The 16,949-nt window shown below is 43.9% G+C and overlaps 1 protein-coding gene across 2 annotated transcripts; it reads left to right on the plus strand.

Moving 5' to 3' along the window:
- Positions 1-1,543: 1,543 nt before the first annotated feature.
- LOC124018238 (receptor activity-modifying protein 1-like) lies at positions 1,544-15,608 on the plus strand. Of its 2 annotated transcripts, none has more exons than XM_046333502.1 (3): positions 1,544-1,876; positions 4,869-5,046; positions 14,639-15,608. In XM_046333502.1, the coding sequence occupies exons 1-3, from the start codon at positions 1,822-1,824 to the stop codon at positions 14,892-14,894; spliced, it is 489 nt and encodes a 162-aa protein (XP_046189458.1). In that variant the 5' UTR covers positions 1,544-1,821; the 3' UTR covers positions 14,895-15,608. The 2 variants fall into 2 exon arrangements, with proteins under 2 accessions (XP_046189458.1, XP_046189457.1); XM_046333501.1 differs by having other exon boundaries at positions 1,551-1,876; positions 4,866-5,046.
- The last annotated feature ends 1,341 nt before the right edge of the window (positions 15,609-16,949 follow it).

The raw sequence follows: 16,949 nt of genomic DNA on the forward strand, positions 1-16,949 counted from the left end.
TCATACAGCCAAACCTGGCTGTGATAGCCTACGGTGTCTGTTGTGCTACCTCAACAGTCCTGCGCCGGTCTCTGTGATATTTTGGGCACTATTATAGCCTACCTGGCTGTGGTAGCCTACGGTGTCTGTTATGCTACCTCAACAGTCCTGCGCCGGTCTCTGTGATATTTTGGGCACTATTATAGCCTACCTGGCTGTGGTAGCCTACGGTGTCTGTTGTGCTACCTCAACAGTCCTGCGCCGGTCTCTGTGATATTTTGGGCACTATTATAGCCTACCTGGCTGTGGTAGCTACGGTGTCTGTTGTGCTACCTCAACAGTCCTGCGCCGGTCTCTGTGATATTTTGGGCACTATTATAGCCTACCTGGCTGTGGTAGCCTACGGTGTCTGTTGTGCTACCTCAACAGTCCTGCGCCGGTCTCTGTGATATTTTGGGCACTATTATAGCCTACCTGGCTGTGGTAGCCAACGGTGTCTGTTGTGCTACCTCAACAGTCCTGCGCCGGTCTCTGTGATATTTTGGACAGCACTATTATAGACTACCTGGCTGTGGTAGCCTACGGTGTCTGTTGTGCTACCTCAACAGTCCTGCGCCGGTCTCTGTGATATTTTGGGCACTATTATAGCCTACCTGGCTGTGGTAGCCAACGGTGTCTGTTGTGCTACCTCAACAGTCCTGCGCCGGTCTCTGTGATATTTTGGGCACTATTATAGCCTACCTGGCTGTGGTAGCCTACGGTGTCTGTTGTGCTACCTCAACAGTCCTGCGCCGGTCTCTGTGATATTTTGGGCACTATTATAGCCTACCTGGCTGTGGTAGCCTACGGTGTCTGTTGTGCTACCTCAACAGTCCTGCGCCGGTCTCTGTGATATTTTGGGCACTATTATAGCCTTCCTGGCTGTGGTAGCCTACGGTGTCTGTTGTGCTACCTCAACAGTCCTGCGCCGGTCTCTGTGATATTTTGTGCACTATTATAGCCTACCTGGCTGTGGTAGCCTACGGTGTCTGTTGTGCTACCTCAACAGTCCTGCGCCGGTCTCTGTGATATTTTGTGCACTATTATAGCCTACCTGGCTGTGGTAGTCTACGGTGTCTGTTGTGCTACCTCAACAGTCCTGCGCCGGTCTCTGTGATATTTTGGCACTATTATAGCCTACTGGCTGTGGTAGTAGGTGTCTGTTGTGCTACCTCAACAGTCCTGCGCCGGTCTCTGTGATATTTTGTGCACTATAGGCTACTTACATGTGGCATATAGATATTATATGGACTATCAACAGCAATATAATAACTTTAACCAAGGGAAGTAGAACTTTAGCCAAGGGAAGTAGAACTTTAACCAAGGGAAGTAGAACTTTAGCCAAGGGAAGTAGAACTTTAACCAAGGGAAGTAGAACTTTAGCCAAGGGAAGTAGAACTTTAGCCAAGGGAAGTAGAACTTTAACCAAGGGAAGTAGAACTTTAACCAAGGGAAGTAGAACTTTAGCCAAGGGAAGTAGAACTTTAGCCAAGGGAAGTAGTTGGGGGGTCGCAGGTGTTGTGCTGCAGAACCCTCAACACCTCTACTTCCCGCGGCGATGTATGGAAGTTAACCAACGATTTACCACTGATTTATGGATGGCTCCACGACATGGGTGTCGCTCCTGTCCCCAGTTAAAATAGCCAACTGGCGTGAACAATGGCTTCAGTTGGAGCATGAATATTCATTTGATGAATCAGTTATTGCATAGGACAATGAGACGCAAGAATTAGCGCATCACTACACAGAAGAAGAGAACACGAGTGAGAAGTTAGGTTACTGCCGCGTCTCTTCGGTGCAGCTATGGCACTAGACTGTACATCGCTGACAAAACTAACCCTTGTTTTATGTGTGGCGGGTAAGTGTGATTTGATCAATTATATATAACAGCTATTTGTTATTTTGCTTTTGTTTGCTGGTTGTTTTTCTGCTTTTTAATTGTATGCAATATGCCTCCCTGGCGCACTTCCTATTCTTACCAGATAGCCGAACCGTACCAAGTGATCTACAAATGACTTACATTGACCTTTTTCGTTTGATATAGCCTATACAACTTATTGCATAATGCAAACGTTTGACCATTACAGAAACATAAATAACAATTTAAATGTATGCTGTAGAATGAAGCTAAGGATGAAAATGTCATATTTTGACATTAAACCATTTTCAACTTCATCGATTATTGACGTTATAAAAGTGAAGTGTCCAGTATTATGCTTTTGTTCAGTATTCACATAGAGCGTCTGGTCTCTAAGCTTTGGTCAGCAGCTTTCTCAGGAAGATGTCTTTCCAAGTATTTTCTCATTGGGAGTCTACACATGATCATGATGAATATGAAAACATGTTCGCACAATACTAAACAAAACAGCTGACCAAGGTGAAGGATATCTGGGCCAACCTGAATGAATCAGCAGCATCAAATGCATGAAGATGCAGTCAAAGTCAATGCAACGCGTTCTATAAACTGGTCTCTATACATTTGACACAAAGCTTATTTATTCCGCTTCCCACTGGGCACACACTGGTTGAATCAACGTGATTTCAATTCATTTCAATGAAATGACGTTGAACCAAGGTGGAATAAACGTTTAATTGCACCCCAGACTGTTCTCTCTGCTACCGCACGGCAAGCGGTACCGGAGCGCCAAGTCTCCGTCAAAACGGCTTCTTAATTAACAGCTTCTGCCGGATAAGACTCCTGAACAGCCAATCAAATGGCTACCTGGACTATTTGCATTGACTCCCATTTTACACCTACACGTACATATTACCTCAATTACCTCGACTAACCGGTGCCCAAGTATATATAACCCAAGTATATAGCCTCACTACTGTTATTTTACTGCTCTTTAGTTACTTGTTCTTGATCTATTTTCTTCTCTTTTTTATTTATTTATTTATTTATTTATTTTACTTCAGTTTATTTTAGTAAATATTTCCTTTACACTTATTTTTCTTAAAACTGCATTGTTAGTTATGAGCTTTTCACTGTAAGGTCTACTACACCTGTTGTTTTCAGCGCATGTGACATATAACATTTGATTTGATAATTGACATCTGTGCCCAGTGGGTTGTCCCCAAGTCACCCACAGGAGGATATCATTACTAATAGTAGCCTAATTATAGATGGCTATCCAATGACATTAGTCAGAGTGCTCACATCAAAGGTTATTGCTGGGTAAACCTTGTGATTTTAAAGGCTCCATCTGTATTCTGCTACTGTTCAATGGTCATTTCACTGCCTTTGGGCACTTTGCTGTTCCACCTTTCTGTCACCCCTGGTGACCCCTGGAGCTGGTCTCATTCTCAGTGTCAAAAGAAGGGTGAACTATTAGCTAGAGGAAGTCAGGAGAACCCGTACAGTAGCCTGAGCGTCAGTCTGGTTGTGCTATCATGCCAACTTGGTGCTCGTTGCCATGACGACCATGTTTGACTTGACAAGGACAGCAATGGAGAAGGAAAGAGCAAAAACAGATCTGGGACAAATAAAATTTGATTTGATTTTATGTGATTTGATTTGATTTGATTTGATTTGGCACTGAGTTTCCCATTAAGTGCTTTGTGCTGTCTGTACAAAAATATCTAACTTTAATCATGAAACTCTCAGACATCAACCTTTCAAACCCTCTCAATTGCTTTGACACTTAAGAGACAACATTTGGGACTTCTTACAGCTGAGGTAGGCTACCAAGTACTGAGCCCCGACTTTAGCCTGACTTTTTCGTCCAGGCAGGGGGCACTTCACACCTCTATGTTAGGGACCAGGTTGCCAGGGTACCCAATCAGCCATAGCTGGTAGAGTTACAGACCCCCCCACCCCTATCTGAACCATTTGGTTGCATTCCAGAGTTCCGGTTGAGAACACCTCTGTAAACCCCTGGGGCTCCACACCAACGTACCAGCTGGACATTTATCTACATGGACAATCCTCTACCTTGGACTGCCTAACATTGTGTTAGTGCGTAGATGACCTTGTAAGTGGACATTGGGTGGCTTAGCGCTCATTTACAGACAGCAAGGAGACCTTCTACAGGGGGGAGGGTGGAGCCCTGGCAGAGTGGAACTTTGGACCCTCTCCACTGCAGCCCCATCAATGTCAATAGGTGGTGAACTGTAGTCGATGAACAGCATTCTCACAGCACGTCCAAGTGGGATAGGGGCGTGTTCAGAACACTGGCGATTGCGTCATCCGTGGATCTGTTAGGTCGGTATGCACATCCGAATGGGCCAGGGTTTCAGGTAAGGTGGAGCTGATGTGGCCCTTGACCAGCCTCTCAAATCACTTCATGATGAAAACACTGAGTGCTATAGGCAGAGCGATAGTCATTTAGGCAGGTTAGCTTTGTTTGCTTGAGTACAGGGACAATGGTGGACATCTTGAAGCATGAATGACAGACTGGGACAGTCTATTCTGGTGGTCCGTACTGGTCAGGTTAGGATGTTTCCTTCAAGACATGGGTTCAAATAGTACTTGTTGTCTTTAAAATACTTCAAGCTGCATTAGATTGAGCTTGCCTAGTGCAACGGAATGGTCCCAAAAGTGCAAACCTTGCCTATCCGGTACTCCAGGCAGGCTCAATCAAACACTTATTAACGAAGGGTATTTGAGTAAAGATCTTCGTCTGTATGCATCAAGAGTCTCAGAGTGAGACTGCTGATCTAGGATCTGGTGCCCCCTGTCCATATAATCTTATTGTTTATGATCTTAAAGGCAAAACTGATCCTAAATCATCACTCCTACTCTTAGACGCTTGACACATTTAGCCCCTGTTTCATAAACTTGCTGCCTCCCTGATTGCTTCCAACAACTACACTACAATCTGATGACATGTTCCTTCCCTCTGAAGCAGCCCGTGGCTTTCCCCAAGTGAGCGGCTGCAGCGATGCCTATGGGAGGGCCATTCCCCCAGTGAGTGGCTGCAGCGATGCCTACGGGTGGGCCATCTCTGACTTCTGTGTGACCAAGTTCACTCTGGACATGGAGGCCCTGGACCAGAGCATGTGGTGCAGCTGGTCCGACACTTTTCAGTCAGTATAATCTATATTATTCACCTACATTTGATTCATCCTAAATAAAAATAGAGTTGAGTTCAATGACATTTTCTTGAATTATATCACTGTATTATTTGTCAGTATTACTTGCAAATGATGCTCTGCCAGTTTAGCAGAGGTCCTTGTCTTTACAAGACCGTTCCATCTGGAGAGTGTTTACATGTCTATCGCCATAACAGACACACAGATAGAAGGATTCCTCATAGGAATGTTCCTGTGATGTGCCAGGAATGTTTCAAGAGACCAATCCCTTAATGTGAAATCAAATTGACCCAGAAAGTGGTTACTATGTTCTCAGAACTTAAGCTGTGAATGTTCTAGACACATGTCATGGAAACATGGCAGAAACGTTCATGCGACCAGGTTTCTGTGGTTTAGGAGGACATTCCATCAAACGTGGTTGCCATGTTCTCAGAACATGAGATATTCATGTTTTAGACATGTTTCATGGGAGAGTTGCCAGAGCATGTGACCCCAGAACATGTATTACTGTTGCAGAGCCAATCAAGGCCCTGATTGGTGAACATGTATTACTGTTGCAGAGTCTATCAAGGCCCTGATTGGTGAACATGTATTACTGTTGCAGAGCCAATCAAGGCCCTGATTGGTGAACATGTATTACTGTTGCAGAGCCAATCAAGGCCCTGATTGGTGAACATGTATTACTGTTGCAGAGCTAATCAAGGCCCTGATTGGTGAACCACTGATCCGTTCATCGTTCTTTGTCTGTTTCAAAGTTAAGGATGCTCACGCATAGAATGTTTTCAACTTAGATATTTGACACACTTTGACACACATAATGAAATTATGCATGTTATTTTATAGAGTGGTTATTATTCAACATGTCCTCAACTGGGATTTAAATTTACAACGTTTAGGTTCAGAGTACTCAGATCTTCCTGCTTCACCACCATCTTTCAGTTAATATGACTGTTCTTTAATCAATGATTTGATTGACTTATTTCAGCAATTGAAGGACATTCAGTATAGTTGTGTAATGATGGTGGGGCATGTCAACCTGTTTTAATGATCCTCCTGAATCACTAGGATCAATAATAGTTTGTCTGGAGTGTACTTTTAACAGAGCTGAGATTCATCCTATTGCTTACACCTATCAAGTTGTCTCAGATCTAAACAATTGCCTAGGGAGAAGGGTTTAGTGTTTCTTCTGGACAGGGCCTAACTATACTGGCCCAATAAGCACATGCAAGAACAGTCCCGTGTCCAGTTTTCATTCAAACATTTTAATATGTTCCACCATCATTAGACAACTAACAAATTACTGATGAGAGAATAGTCAAATGAACTGACAACTATCCAATCACTGATGAGAGAATAGTCAAATGAACTGACAACTATCAAATCACTGATGAGAGAATAGTCAAATTAACTGACAACTATCCAATCACTGATGAGAGAATAGTCAAATTAACTGACAACTATCCAATCACTGATGAGAGAATAGTCAAATGAACTGACAACTATCCAATCACTGATGAGAGAATAGTCAAATGAACTGACAACTATCCAATCACTGATGAGAGAATAGTCAAATGAACTGACAACTATCCAATCACTGATGAGAGAATAGTCAAATGAACTGACAACTATCAAATCACTGATGAGAGAATAGTCAAATTAACTGACAACTATCCAATCACTGATGAGAGAATAGTCAAATGAACTGACAACTATCCAATCACTGATGAGAGAATAGTCAAATGAACTGACAACTATCCAATCACTGATGAGAGAATAGTCAAATTAACTGACAACTATCCAATCACTGATGAGAGAATAGTCAAATTAACTGACAACTATCCAATCACTGATGAGAGAATAGTCAAATTAACTGACAACTATCCAATCACTGATGAGAGAATAGTCAAATGAACTGACAACTATCCAATCACTGATGAGAGAATAGTCAAATTAACTGACAACTATCCAATCACTGATGAGAGAATAGTCAAATGAACTGACAACTATCCAATCACTGATGAGAGAATAGTCAAATGAACTGACAACTATCCAATCACTGATGAGAGAATAGTCAAATGAACTGACAACTATCCAATCACTGATGAGAGAATAGTCAAATGAACTGACAACTATCAAATCACTGATGAGAGAATAGTCAAATGAACTGACAACTATCCAATCACTGATGAGAGAATAGTCAAATGAACTGACAACTATCCAATCACTGATGAGAGAATAGTCAAATGAACTGACAACTATCAAATCACTGATGAGAGAATAGTCAAATTAACTGACAACTATACAATCACTGATGAGAGAATAGTCAAATGAACTGACAACTATCCAATCACTGATGAGAGAATAGTCAAATGAACTGACAACTAACAATCAGATGTGAGTTTAGCAACACCATCTAAATGTTGTGAACCATGAGGTTGTGATTCAAATCAAAGGTGTGAACATATTGAATAATAATTGCTGTATGAATGAACATGCACAATGGAATCATGTGTGTCAAATATGTAAGTTGAAAACACTATGTTAAAAGCACTGTCTGTGTGTAACCTTGCCAACAGACAGAACGAGCTGTGAATGGATCTGTGGTTCACCAATTAGGGCCTTGATGGGCTTGGCAATAGCAACAAGGTGTGATGTGTAATAAAAAATATATTTTCTTTGGAGAACATTTCTTTGGGACCATCAGGCAATGTCCTGACAACTTATACACAGAAAGGTTCCTGCAGCGTCCCCATGAAATGTCTAGAACATTAATGTTGTATATTCTAAAAACCATGTTCTAGATAATTCTGCAATAATAAGGGAACGTTCTCCTAACGTTATCACCAAAACATGCTGAAAAGGTTCTCTGAAGGTTTTTGTTAGCATAGATAGAATGTTCCCCATGACTAATGGAAAACTGGTCACTCAAACATTATGAGAACATTACTGGTAACATCACAAAAATGTTCTCTTTCTCTCTCCCTAGAATTGTTAGCTGGGTAGGGAGGGAAGAAGAGAGAGATGATGGAGGGAGAGAGAGAGAGAGAGGGAGAAGAACTGAGAAGAATCCAATCACTGATGGGAGAGAGAGTCAAATGAGACTGAGAACTATGGGAGAGATGAGAGAGAGAGAGAAATGAAGAGAGAGAGAGAGAAGACTGATGAGAGAGAGAGAGAAATGAACTGACAACTATCCAATTAGATAGATGAGAGAATAGATCAAATGAATAGACAACTATCCAATAGATAGATAGATTAGTAGTGAGCAGGTCAACTCTGTTTTGCGTGTGGATAGAAAAAACGAAGAGGAAGAGAGGGATTGAGAAAGAGACAGAACTTTGCATAAACAAATATTTGGCCAACCAGCCCCTCTGGACTTGGTGTGTGTGTGTGTGTGTGTGTGTGTGTGTGTGTGTGTGTGTGTGTGTGTGTGTGTGTGTGTGTGTGTGTGTGTGTGTGTGTGTGTGTGTGTGTGTGTGTGTGTGTGTGTGTGTGTGTGTGTGTGTGTGTGTGTGTGTGTGTGTGTGTGTGTGTTCATGGCCAGGTCAGGACAACATGCCCTATTAGAAGTTGAACAGTAGTCACCTTTGGGGTTTCCAGTGTCAAACAGAGTCAGAAATAACACTGAATTCATCTACGCTCTTTTAGAACAAAGTTTCCAATTAAGTAAACATTTAATCAACTTTATTCAGTCGAAACACCTCTGATATTATCAGGAGACCAAAGGCACTTCAGTGTGTCTTAGCTCTAATTATATTCACTCAGTCATGCTGCTGTGTAGCTCCCCTGGTATGATGTTGGGAGTTCCACTGCTGGTATGACCCCTCTCTAACCCCTACCACCAGATATGGTAGTTATATTTAGGTGTGTGGTGTGTCCCCTCTCTAACCCCTACCACCAGATATGGTAGTTATATTTAGGTGTGTGGTATGTCCCCTCTCTAACCCCTACCACCAGCTATGGTAGTTATATTTAGGTGTGTGGTATGTCCCCTCTCTAACCCCTACCACCAGATATGGTAGTTATATTTAGGTGTGTGGTGTGTCCCCTCTCTAACCCCTACCACCAGCTATGGTAGTTATATTTAGGTGTGTGGTGTGTCCCCTCTCTAACCCCTACCACCAGCTATGGTAGTTATATTTAGGTGTGTGGTGTGTCCCCTCTCTAACCCCTACCACCAGCTATGGTAGTTATATTTAGGTGTGTGAGCATGTCCCTCTCTAACCCCTACCACCAGCTATGGTAGTTATATTTAGGTGTGTGGTATGTCCCCTCTCTAACCCCTACCACCAGTATGGTAGTTATATTTAGGTGTGTGGTATGTCCCCTCTCTAACCCCTACCACCAGTATGGTAATTATATTTAGGTGTGTGGTATGTCCCCTCTCTAACCCCTACCACCAGTATGGTAGTTATATTTAGGTGTGTGGTATGTCCCCTCTCTAACCCCTACCACCAGTATGGTAATTATATTTAGGTGTGTGGTATGTCCCCTCTCTAACCCCTACCACCAGTATGGTAGTTATATTTAGGTGTGTGGTGTGTCCCCTCTCTAACCCCTACCACCAGTATGGTAGTTATATTTAGGTGTGTGGTATGTCCTCTCTCTAACCCCTACCACCAGCTATGGTAGTTATATTTAGGTGTGTGGTATGTCCTCTCTCTAACCCCTACCACCAGCTATGGTAGTTATATTTAGGTGTGTGGTATGTCCCCTCTCTAACCCCAACCACCAGCTATGGTAGTTATATTTAGGTGTGTGGTATGTCCCCTCTCTAACCCCAACCACCAGCTATGGTAGTTATATTTAGGTGTGTGGTATGTCCCCTCTCTAACCCCAACCACCAGCTATGGTAGTTATATTTAGGTGTGTGGTATGTCCCCTCTCTAACCCCAACCACCAGCTATGGTAGTTATATTTAGGTGTGTGGTATGTCCCCTCTCTAACCCCTACCACCAGTATGGTAATTATATTTAGGTGTGTGGTATGTCCCCTCTCTAACCCCCTACCACCAGTATGGTAGTTATATTTAGGTGTGTGGTATGTCCCCTCTCTAACCCCTACCACCAGTATGGTAGTTATATTTAGGTGTGTGGTATGTCCCCTCTCTAACCCCTACCACCAGTATGGTAGTTATATTTAGGTGTGAGGTATGTCCCCTCTCTAACCCTACCACCAGATATGGTAGTTATATTTAGATGTGTGGTGTGTCCTCTCTCTAACCCCCTTACCACCAGTATGGTAGTTATATTTAGGTGTGAGGTATGTCCCCTCTCTAACCCCTACCACCAGCTATGGTAGTTATATTTAGGTGTGTGGTGTGTCACCTCTCTAACCCCTACCACCAAGCTATGGTAGTTATATTTAGGTGTGTGGTGTGTCCCCTCTCTAACCCCCTTACCACCAGTATGGTAGTTATATTTAGGTGTGAGGTATGTCCCCTCTCTAACCCCTACCACCAGCTATGGTAGTTATATTTAGGTGTGTGGTGTGTCACCTCTCTAACCCCTACCACCAGTATGGTAGTTATATTTAGGTGTGTGGTATGTCCTCTCTCTAACCCCTACCACCAGCTATGGTAGTTATATTTAGGTGTGTGGTATGTCCTCTCTCTAACCCCTACCACCAGCTATGGTAGTTATATTTAGGTGTGTGGTATGTCCCCTCTCTAACCCCTACCACCAGTATGGTAGTTATATTTAGGTGTGTGGTGTGTCCCCTCTGTAACCCCTACCACCAGCTATGGTAGTTATATTTAGGTGTGTGGTATGTCCCTCTCTAACCCCCTTACCACCAGCTATGGTAGTTATATTTAGGTGTGTGGTATGTCCCCTCTCTAACCCCTACCACCAGCTATGGTAGTTATATTTAGGTGTGTGGTATGTCCCCTCTCTAACCCCTACCACCAGCTATGGTAGTTATATTTAGGTGTGTGGTATGTCCCCTCTCTAACCCCTACCACCAGATATGGTAGTTATATTTAGGTGTGTGGTGTGTCCCCTCTCTAACCCCTACCACCAGCTATGGTAGTTATATTTAGGTGTGTGGTGTGTCCCCTCTCTATCCCCAACCACCAGATATGGTAGTTATATTTAGGTGTGTGGTGTGTCCCCTCTCTAACCCCTACCACCAGCTATGGTAGTTATATTTAGGTGTGTGGTGTGTCCCCTCTCTATCCCCTACCACCAGCTATGGTAGTTATATTTAGGTGTGTGGTATGTCCCTCTCTAACCCCTACCACCAGCTATGGTAGTTATATTTAGGTGTGTGGTGTGTCCCCTCTCTATCCCCTACCACCAGATATGGTAGTTATATTTAGGTGTGTGGTGTGTCCCCTCTCTATCCCCTACCACCAGCTATGGTAGTTATATTTAGGTGTGTGGTGTGTCCCCTCTCTATCCCCTACCACCAGCTATGGTAGTTATATTTAGGTGTGTGGTGTGTCCCCTCTCTATCCCCAACCACCAGCTATGGTAGTTAAATTTAGGTGTGTGGTGTGTCCCCTCTCTATCCCCAACCACCAGCTATGGTAGTTTTATTTAGGTGTGTGGTGTGTCCCCTCTCTTTCCCCAACCACCAGATATGGTAGTTATATTTAGGTGTGTGGTGTGTCCCCTCTCTAACCCCTACCACCAGCTATGGTAGTTATATTTAGGTGTGTGGTATGTCCCCTCTCTAACCCCTACCACCAGCTATGGTAGTTATATTTAGGTGTGTGGTGTGTCCCCTCTCTAACCCCTACCACCAGCTATGGTAGTTATATTTAGGTGTGTGGTGTGTCCCCTCTCTAACCCCTACCACCAGCTATGGTAGTTATATTTAGGTGTGTGGTGTGTCCCCTCTCTAACCCCTACCACCAGCTATGGTAGTTATATTTAGGTGTGTGGTATGTCCCCTCTCTAACCCCTACCACCAGCTATGGTAGTTATATTTAGGTGTGTGGTATGTCCCCTCTCTAACCCCTACCACCAGCTCTGGTAGTTATATTTAGGTGTGTGGTATGTCCCCTCTCTAACCCCTACCACCAGTATGGTAGTTATATTTAGCTGTATGGTATGTCCCCTTTCTAACCCCTACCACCAGCTATGGTAGTTATATTTAGCTGTGCTAACCCCTACCACCTAGCTATGGTAGTTATATTTAGCCGTGCTAACCCCTACCACCAACTATGGTAATTATATTTAGGTGTGTGGTATGTCCCCTCTCTAACCCCTACCACCAGCTATGGTATCTACTGTATATTTAGCTGTGCTAATCCCTACCACCTAGCTATGGTAGTTATATTTAGCTGTGCTAAGCCCTACCACCTAGCTATGGTATCTATATTTAGCTGTGCTAACCCCTACCACCTAGCTATGGTAGTTATATTTAGCTGTGCTAACCCCTACCACCTAGCTATGGTAGTTATATTTAGCTGTGCTAACCCCTACCACCAGCTATGGTATCTATATTTAGCTGTGCTAACCACTACCACCTAGCTATGGTAGTTATATTTAGCTGTGCTAACCCCTACCACCTAGCTATGGTATCTATATTTAGCTGTGTTAACCCCTACCACCTAGCTATGGTAGTTATATTTAGCTGTGCTAACCACTACCACCTAGCTATGGTAGTTATATTTAGCTGTGCTAACCCCTACCACCTAGCTATGGTGTCTATATTTAGCTGTGCTAATCCCTACCACCTAGCTATGGTAGTTATATTTAGCTGTGCTCAGCCCGCTGGTAATTCAAGCTGCTAGTTTGCCTTTTCCCACTCCATCGGTTGGAGACAGAAACAGACCTGTTTTCAAAGAATCACTTTTCAGACATGTTTTGAGGAATGGCTATTTTGATGCATTTTTTACATTACAGCCTAATTCTAAAATTGATTAAATGTTTTTGTTTTCATCAATCTACACACAGTACGCCATAATGACAAAGAAAAAAATGGTTTGTAGACATTTTTGCTAATTTATTTTAAAAAGAAAAACGGAAATATCACATTTATGTAATATTCCGGAGACACCTGAAACCCCACCTCTTTAAGGAATACCTAGGATAGGATAAGTAATCCCTCTCACCCCCCCCCCCCTTTAAGATTTAGATGCACTATTGTAAAGTGACTGTTCCCACTGGATGTCATAAGGTGAATGCACCAATTTGTAAGTCACTCTGGATAAGAGCGTCTGCTAAATGACTTAAATGTAAAATGTAAATGTAAATGTAATTATTCAGACCCTTTACTCAGTACTTTGTTGAAGCAACTTTTGCAACTTTTGCATTGTGTCTTCCTGGGTATGACGTTACAAGCTGTATTTGGGGAGTTTCTCCCATTCTTCTCTGCTGATCCTCTCAAGCTCTGTCAGGTTGGATGGGGAGCATCGCTGCACAGCTATTTTCAGGTCTCTCCAGAGATGTTCGATCGGGTTCAAGTCCGGGCTCTGGCTGGGCAACTCAAGGACATTCAGAGACTTGTCCTGAAGCCACTGCTGTGTTGTTTTGGCTGTGAGCTTAGGGTCGTTGTCCAGTCTGAGGTCCTGAGTGCTCTGGAGCAGGTTTTCATCAAGGATCTCTCTGTACTTTGCTCTGTTCATCTTTGCCTCGATCCTGACTAGTCTTCCAGTCCCTGCCGCTGAAAAACATCCAATCAGCATGATGCTGCTCCCACCATGCTTCACCGTCGGGATGGTGCCATGTTTCCTCCAGACGTGACGCTTGACATTCAGGCCAAAGAGTTCAATTTTGGTTTCATCAGACCAGACGATCTTGTTTCTCATGGTCTGAGAGTGTTTTGGCAAACACCAAGCGGGCTGTCATGTGTCTTTTACTGAGGAGTAGCTTCCGTCTGGCCCCTCTACTATAAAGGCCTGATTGCTGGAGTGCAGCAGAGATGGCTATCCTTCTGGAAAGTTCTCCCATCTCCACAGAGGAACTCTGGAGCTCTGTCAGAGTGACCATCGGGTTCTTTGTCACCTAAGCCCATTCTCCCCTGATTGCTCAGTTTGGCCGGGCAGCCAGCTCTAGGAAGAGTCTTGGTGGATGCAAACTTTTTCCATTTAAGAATGATGGGGGCCACTGCGTTCTTGGGGACCTTCAATGCTTCAGAAATGTTTTGGTACCCTTCCCCAGATCTGTGCCTCGACATAATCCTGTCTTGGAGCTCTACGGCAATTCCTTCAAACTCATGGTTTGGCGTTTGCTCTGACTGTGTGACCTTATATAGACAGGTGTGTGCCTTTCCAAATCATGTCCAATCAACTGAATTCCACACAGATGGTCTACAATCAAGTTGTAGAAACATCTCAAAGATGATCAATGGAAGCAGGATGCACATGAGCTCAATTTCGAGTCTCATAGCAAAGGGTCTGAATACTTATGTAAATAAGGTATTTCTCTTCTTTTTTTTAGCCAGTTTTCTCTTTGTCATTATGGGGTATTGTGTGTAGATTGATGCTGATTATTATTATTTTTATCTATTTTAGAATAAGACTGTAATGTAACAAAATTTGGGAAAAATCAAGGGGTCTGAATACTTCCCGAATGCCCTGTATTTATAAGTTTTCTCATGCTGCCCCCTAGTTTCAATGTTTTATCCCCACTTGCAGGCCTTACGAAGAACTGACCAACTGCACCTATTTTGTGGCACTCAAGATGCACTGCTTCTGGCCCAACCAGCAGATAGACCAACTCTTCATACGCCTCCACCGGGACTACTTTCACGACTGCGCTCTGACCGGCAGGCTGCTTCGGGACCCTCCTATACGTATCTTGGGGCCTTTCATTGGAGTGCCTGTGCTGGTCACTCTGCTCATGACTGCCCTAGTGGTGTGGAGCGGTAAATGCTGCCAGGGAATCGTGTAACTGTCTCATCGTGGGTGAAGGTGCCCCTGGGTACAGAATACAGATCTAGGATCAGTTTGCCCTGCCAAAATTCTAAACTGAATCATTAGCGGTGGAAACGCAAAACTGACCCAAGGCCAGCTTCTAGGGATCAACCTGACCTCTTGGAAAACGAACTCCAGCTTATCTGATAGGGGAGCCATGATGGAGGGGACACTGAACTGGGGCAAACGACAAGCAGAGATACCCAACAGCATCCTAAGACTGTAATCTTTCTGTGATGGTTGTTGTTTGATGGACACTGGCGGTATGAGTGAAGGACCTCTCAGAAGCCTACTACTGAAACAAAGCAAAGGCTATTTAACATTGTACTGTGGCTCATCGATAACCCTAGAAATTCCAATTGAAAACATGCATTGTAATGTTGTAAACCACAAAATGGCCAACCAAGAGAGGGCTAATGTTGTGTAGAGCACGGAGGACACAAAATAAATACTTCGTATGTCAAAATCAATGCAACAACATCTGTAATGTAGCTTAGGGCACCAGCCAAGTCTTTACATGAACTGAATAGATGTATATAAAGGGCTTCATAGAAAAGGCTGTATTTGATCTAGACAGCCACGCCCAGTAGCCACGCCCAGTAGCCATGCCCAGTAGCCATGCCCAGTAGCCATGCCCAGTAGCCACGCCCAGTAGCCATGCCCAGTAACCATGCCCAGTAGCCATGCCCAGTAGCCATGCAGTAGCCAGTAGCCATAGCCACGCCCAGTAGCCACGCCCAGTAGCCACGCCCAGTAGCCACCCCAGTAGCCCAGTAGCCACGCCCAGTAGCCATGCCCAGTAGCCACGCCCAGTAGCCACGCCCAGTAGCCACGCCCAGTAGCCACGCCCAGTAGCCACGCCTTTGAAACCCAACAAAACAGGAATGATCTTCATCAGAAACAACAAAACAGGAATGATCTTCATCAGAACATGTTGTTTTATATTCTACTGTTTCACAATGGATTACAGAGCCATGACCACTGCATGTACCTATAGATACACGTGTCTGATTATTCATTCATTAGTATCTATTCATGTGCATTCTAAACACAGAAATAAACAACTACAAATACTAATATGATAAAAGTGAAATAAGAAATCGTTTTTGGTATCCATTTATTTTGATATCAATATGATATTTGTTTGATATCCAAACATGAATGAGAACAGAATTGAACTCCGACCTGAGGAGTGTAGAGATGCCCCTTCAGCCCACAGCCAGAACCAAAGCTCTCTTCCTGGCACTGAGTGTCATACTACCATCCACCTACTACCATATCTATCAGATTCAGGAGTCAGAGAACTCCAACATCCCAATACACACACACCTGTGTAGAGAGGTATCAAACATACATTACAATATGAACCATTCAAAAACAACCGGCTGTTCTCATACTGTGGTGGGCAGAAGAAGAAGGCACACACACACGCACGCACGCACGCACACACACACACGCACATACACGCACGCACGCACACACATACACGCACGCACACGCACGCACACACACACACACACACACACACACACACACACACACACACACACACACACACACACACACACACACACACACACACACACACACACACACACACACACACACACACACACACACACACACACACACACACACATTTTTCTTGTTTTATGAAAAGGCAGTCAGCACACCACACAATGAGTCAGCACACCAGAAGGCCCTGGGTCTCCCTGAAGGAGAATGGAAGAAACTAAAAGATTAAAAGCCACTTTGACTGACAGCTCGCCTTAACACAAGTGGCAGAATATAGTCCCAAAGCCAGCTCGCCATAGCAACGGGGTTATTCATCTCATTGTGACTGCGGTAAAAAAGGCCTCACTCCCCCCTATCTGAGATATCTACTGCAGCCCTCATCCTCCACATACAACACCCGTTCTGCCAGTCACATTCTATTAAAGGTCCCCAAAGCACACACATCCCTGGGTCGCTCCTCTTTTCAGTTTACTGCAGCTAGCGACTGGAACGAGCTGCAACAAACACTCAAACTGGA

This window comes from Oncorhynchus gorbuscha, unplaced genomic scaffold, assembly GCF_021184085.1.
Source record: "Oncorhynchus gorbuscha isolate QuinsamMale2020 ecotype Even-year unplaced genomic scaffold, OgorEven_v1.0 Un_scaffold_447, whole genome shotgun sequence".
Taxonomy (NCBI): domain Eukaryota; kingdom Metazoa; phylum Chordata; class Actinopteri; order Salmoniformes; family Salmonidae; genus Oncorhynchus; species Oncorhynchus gorbuscha.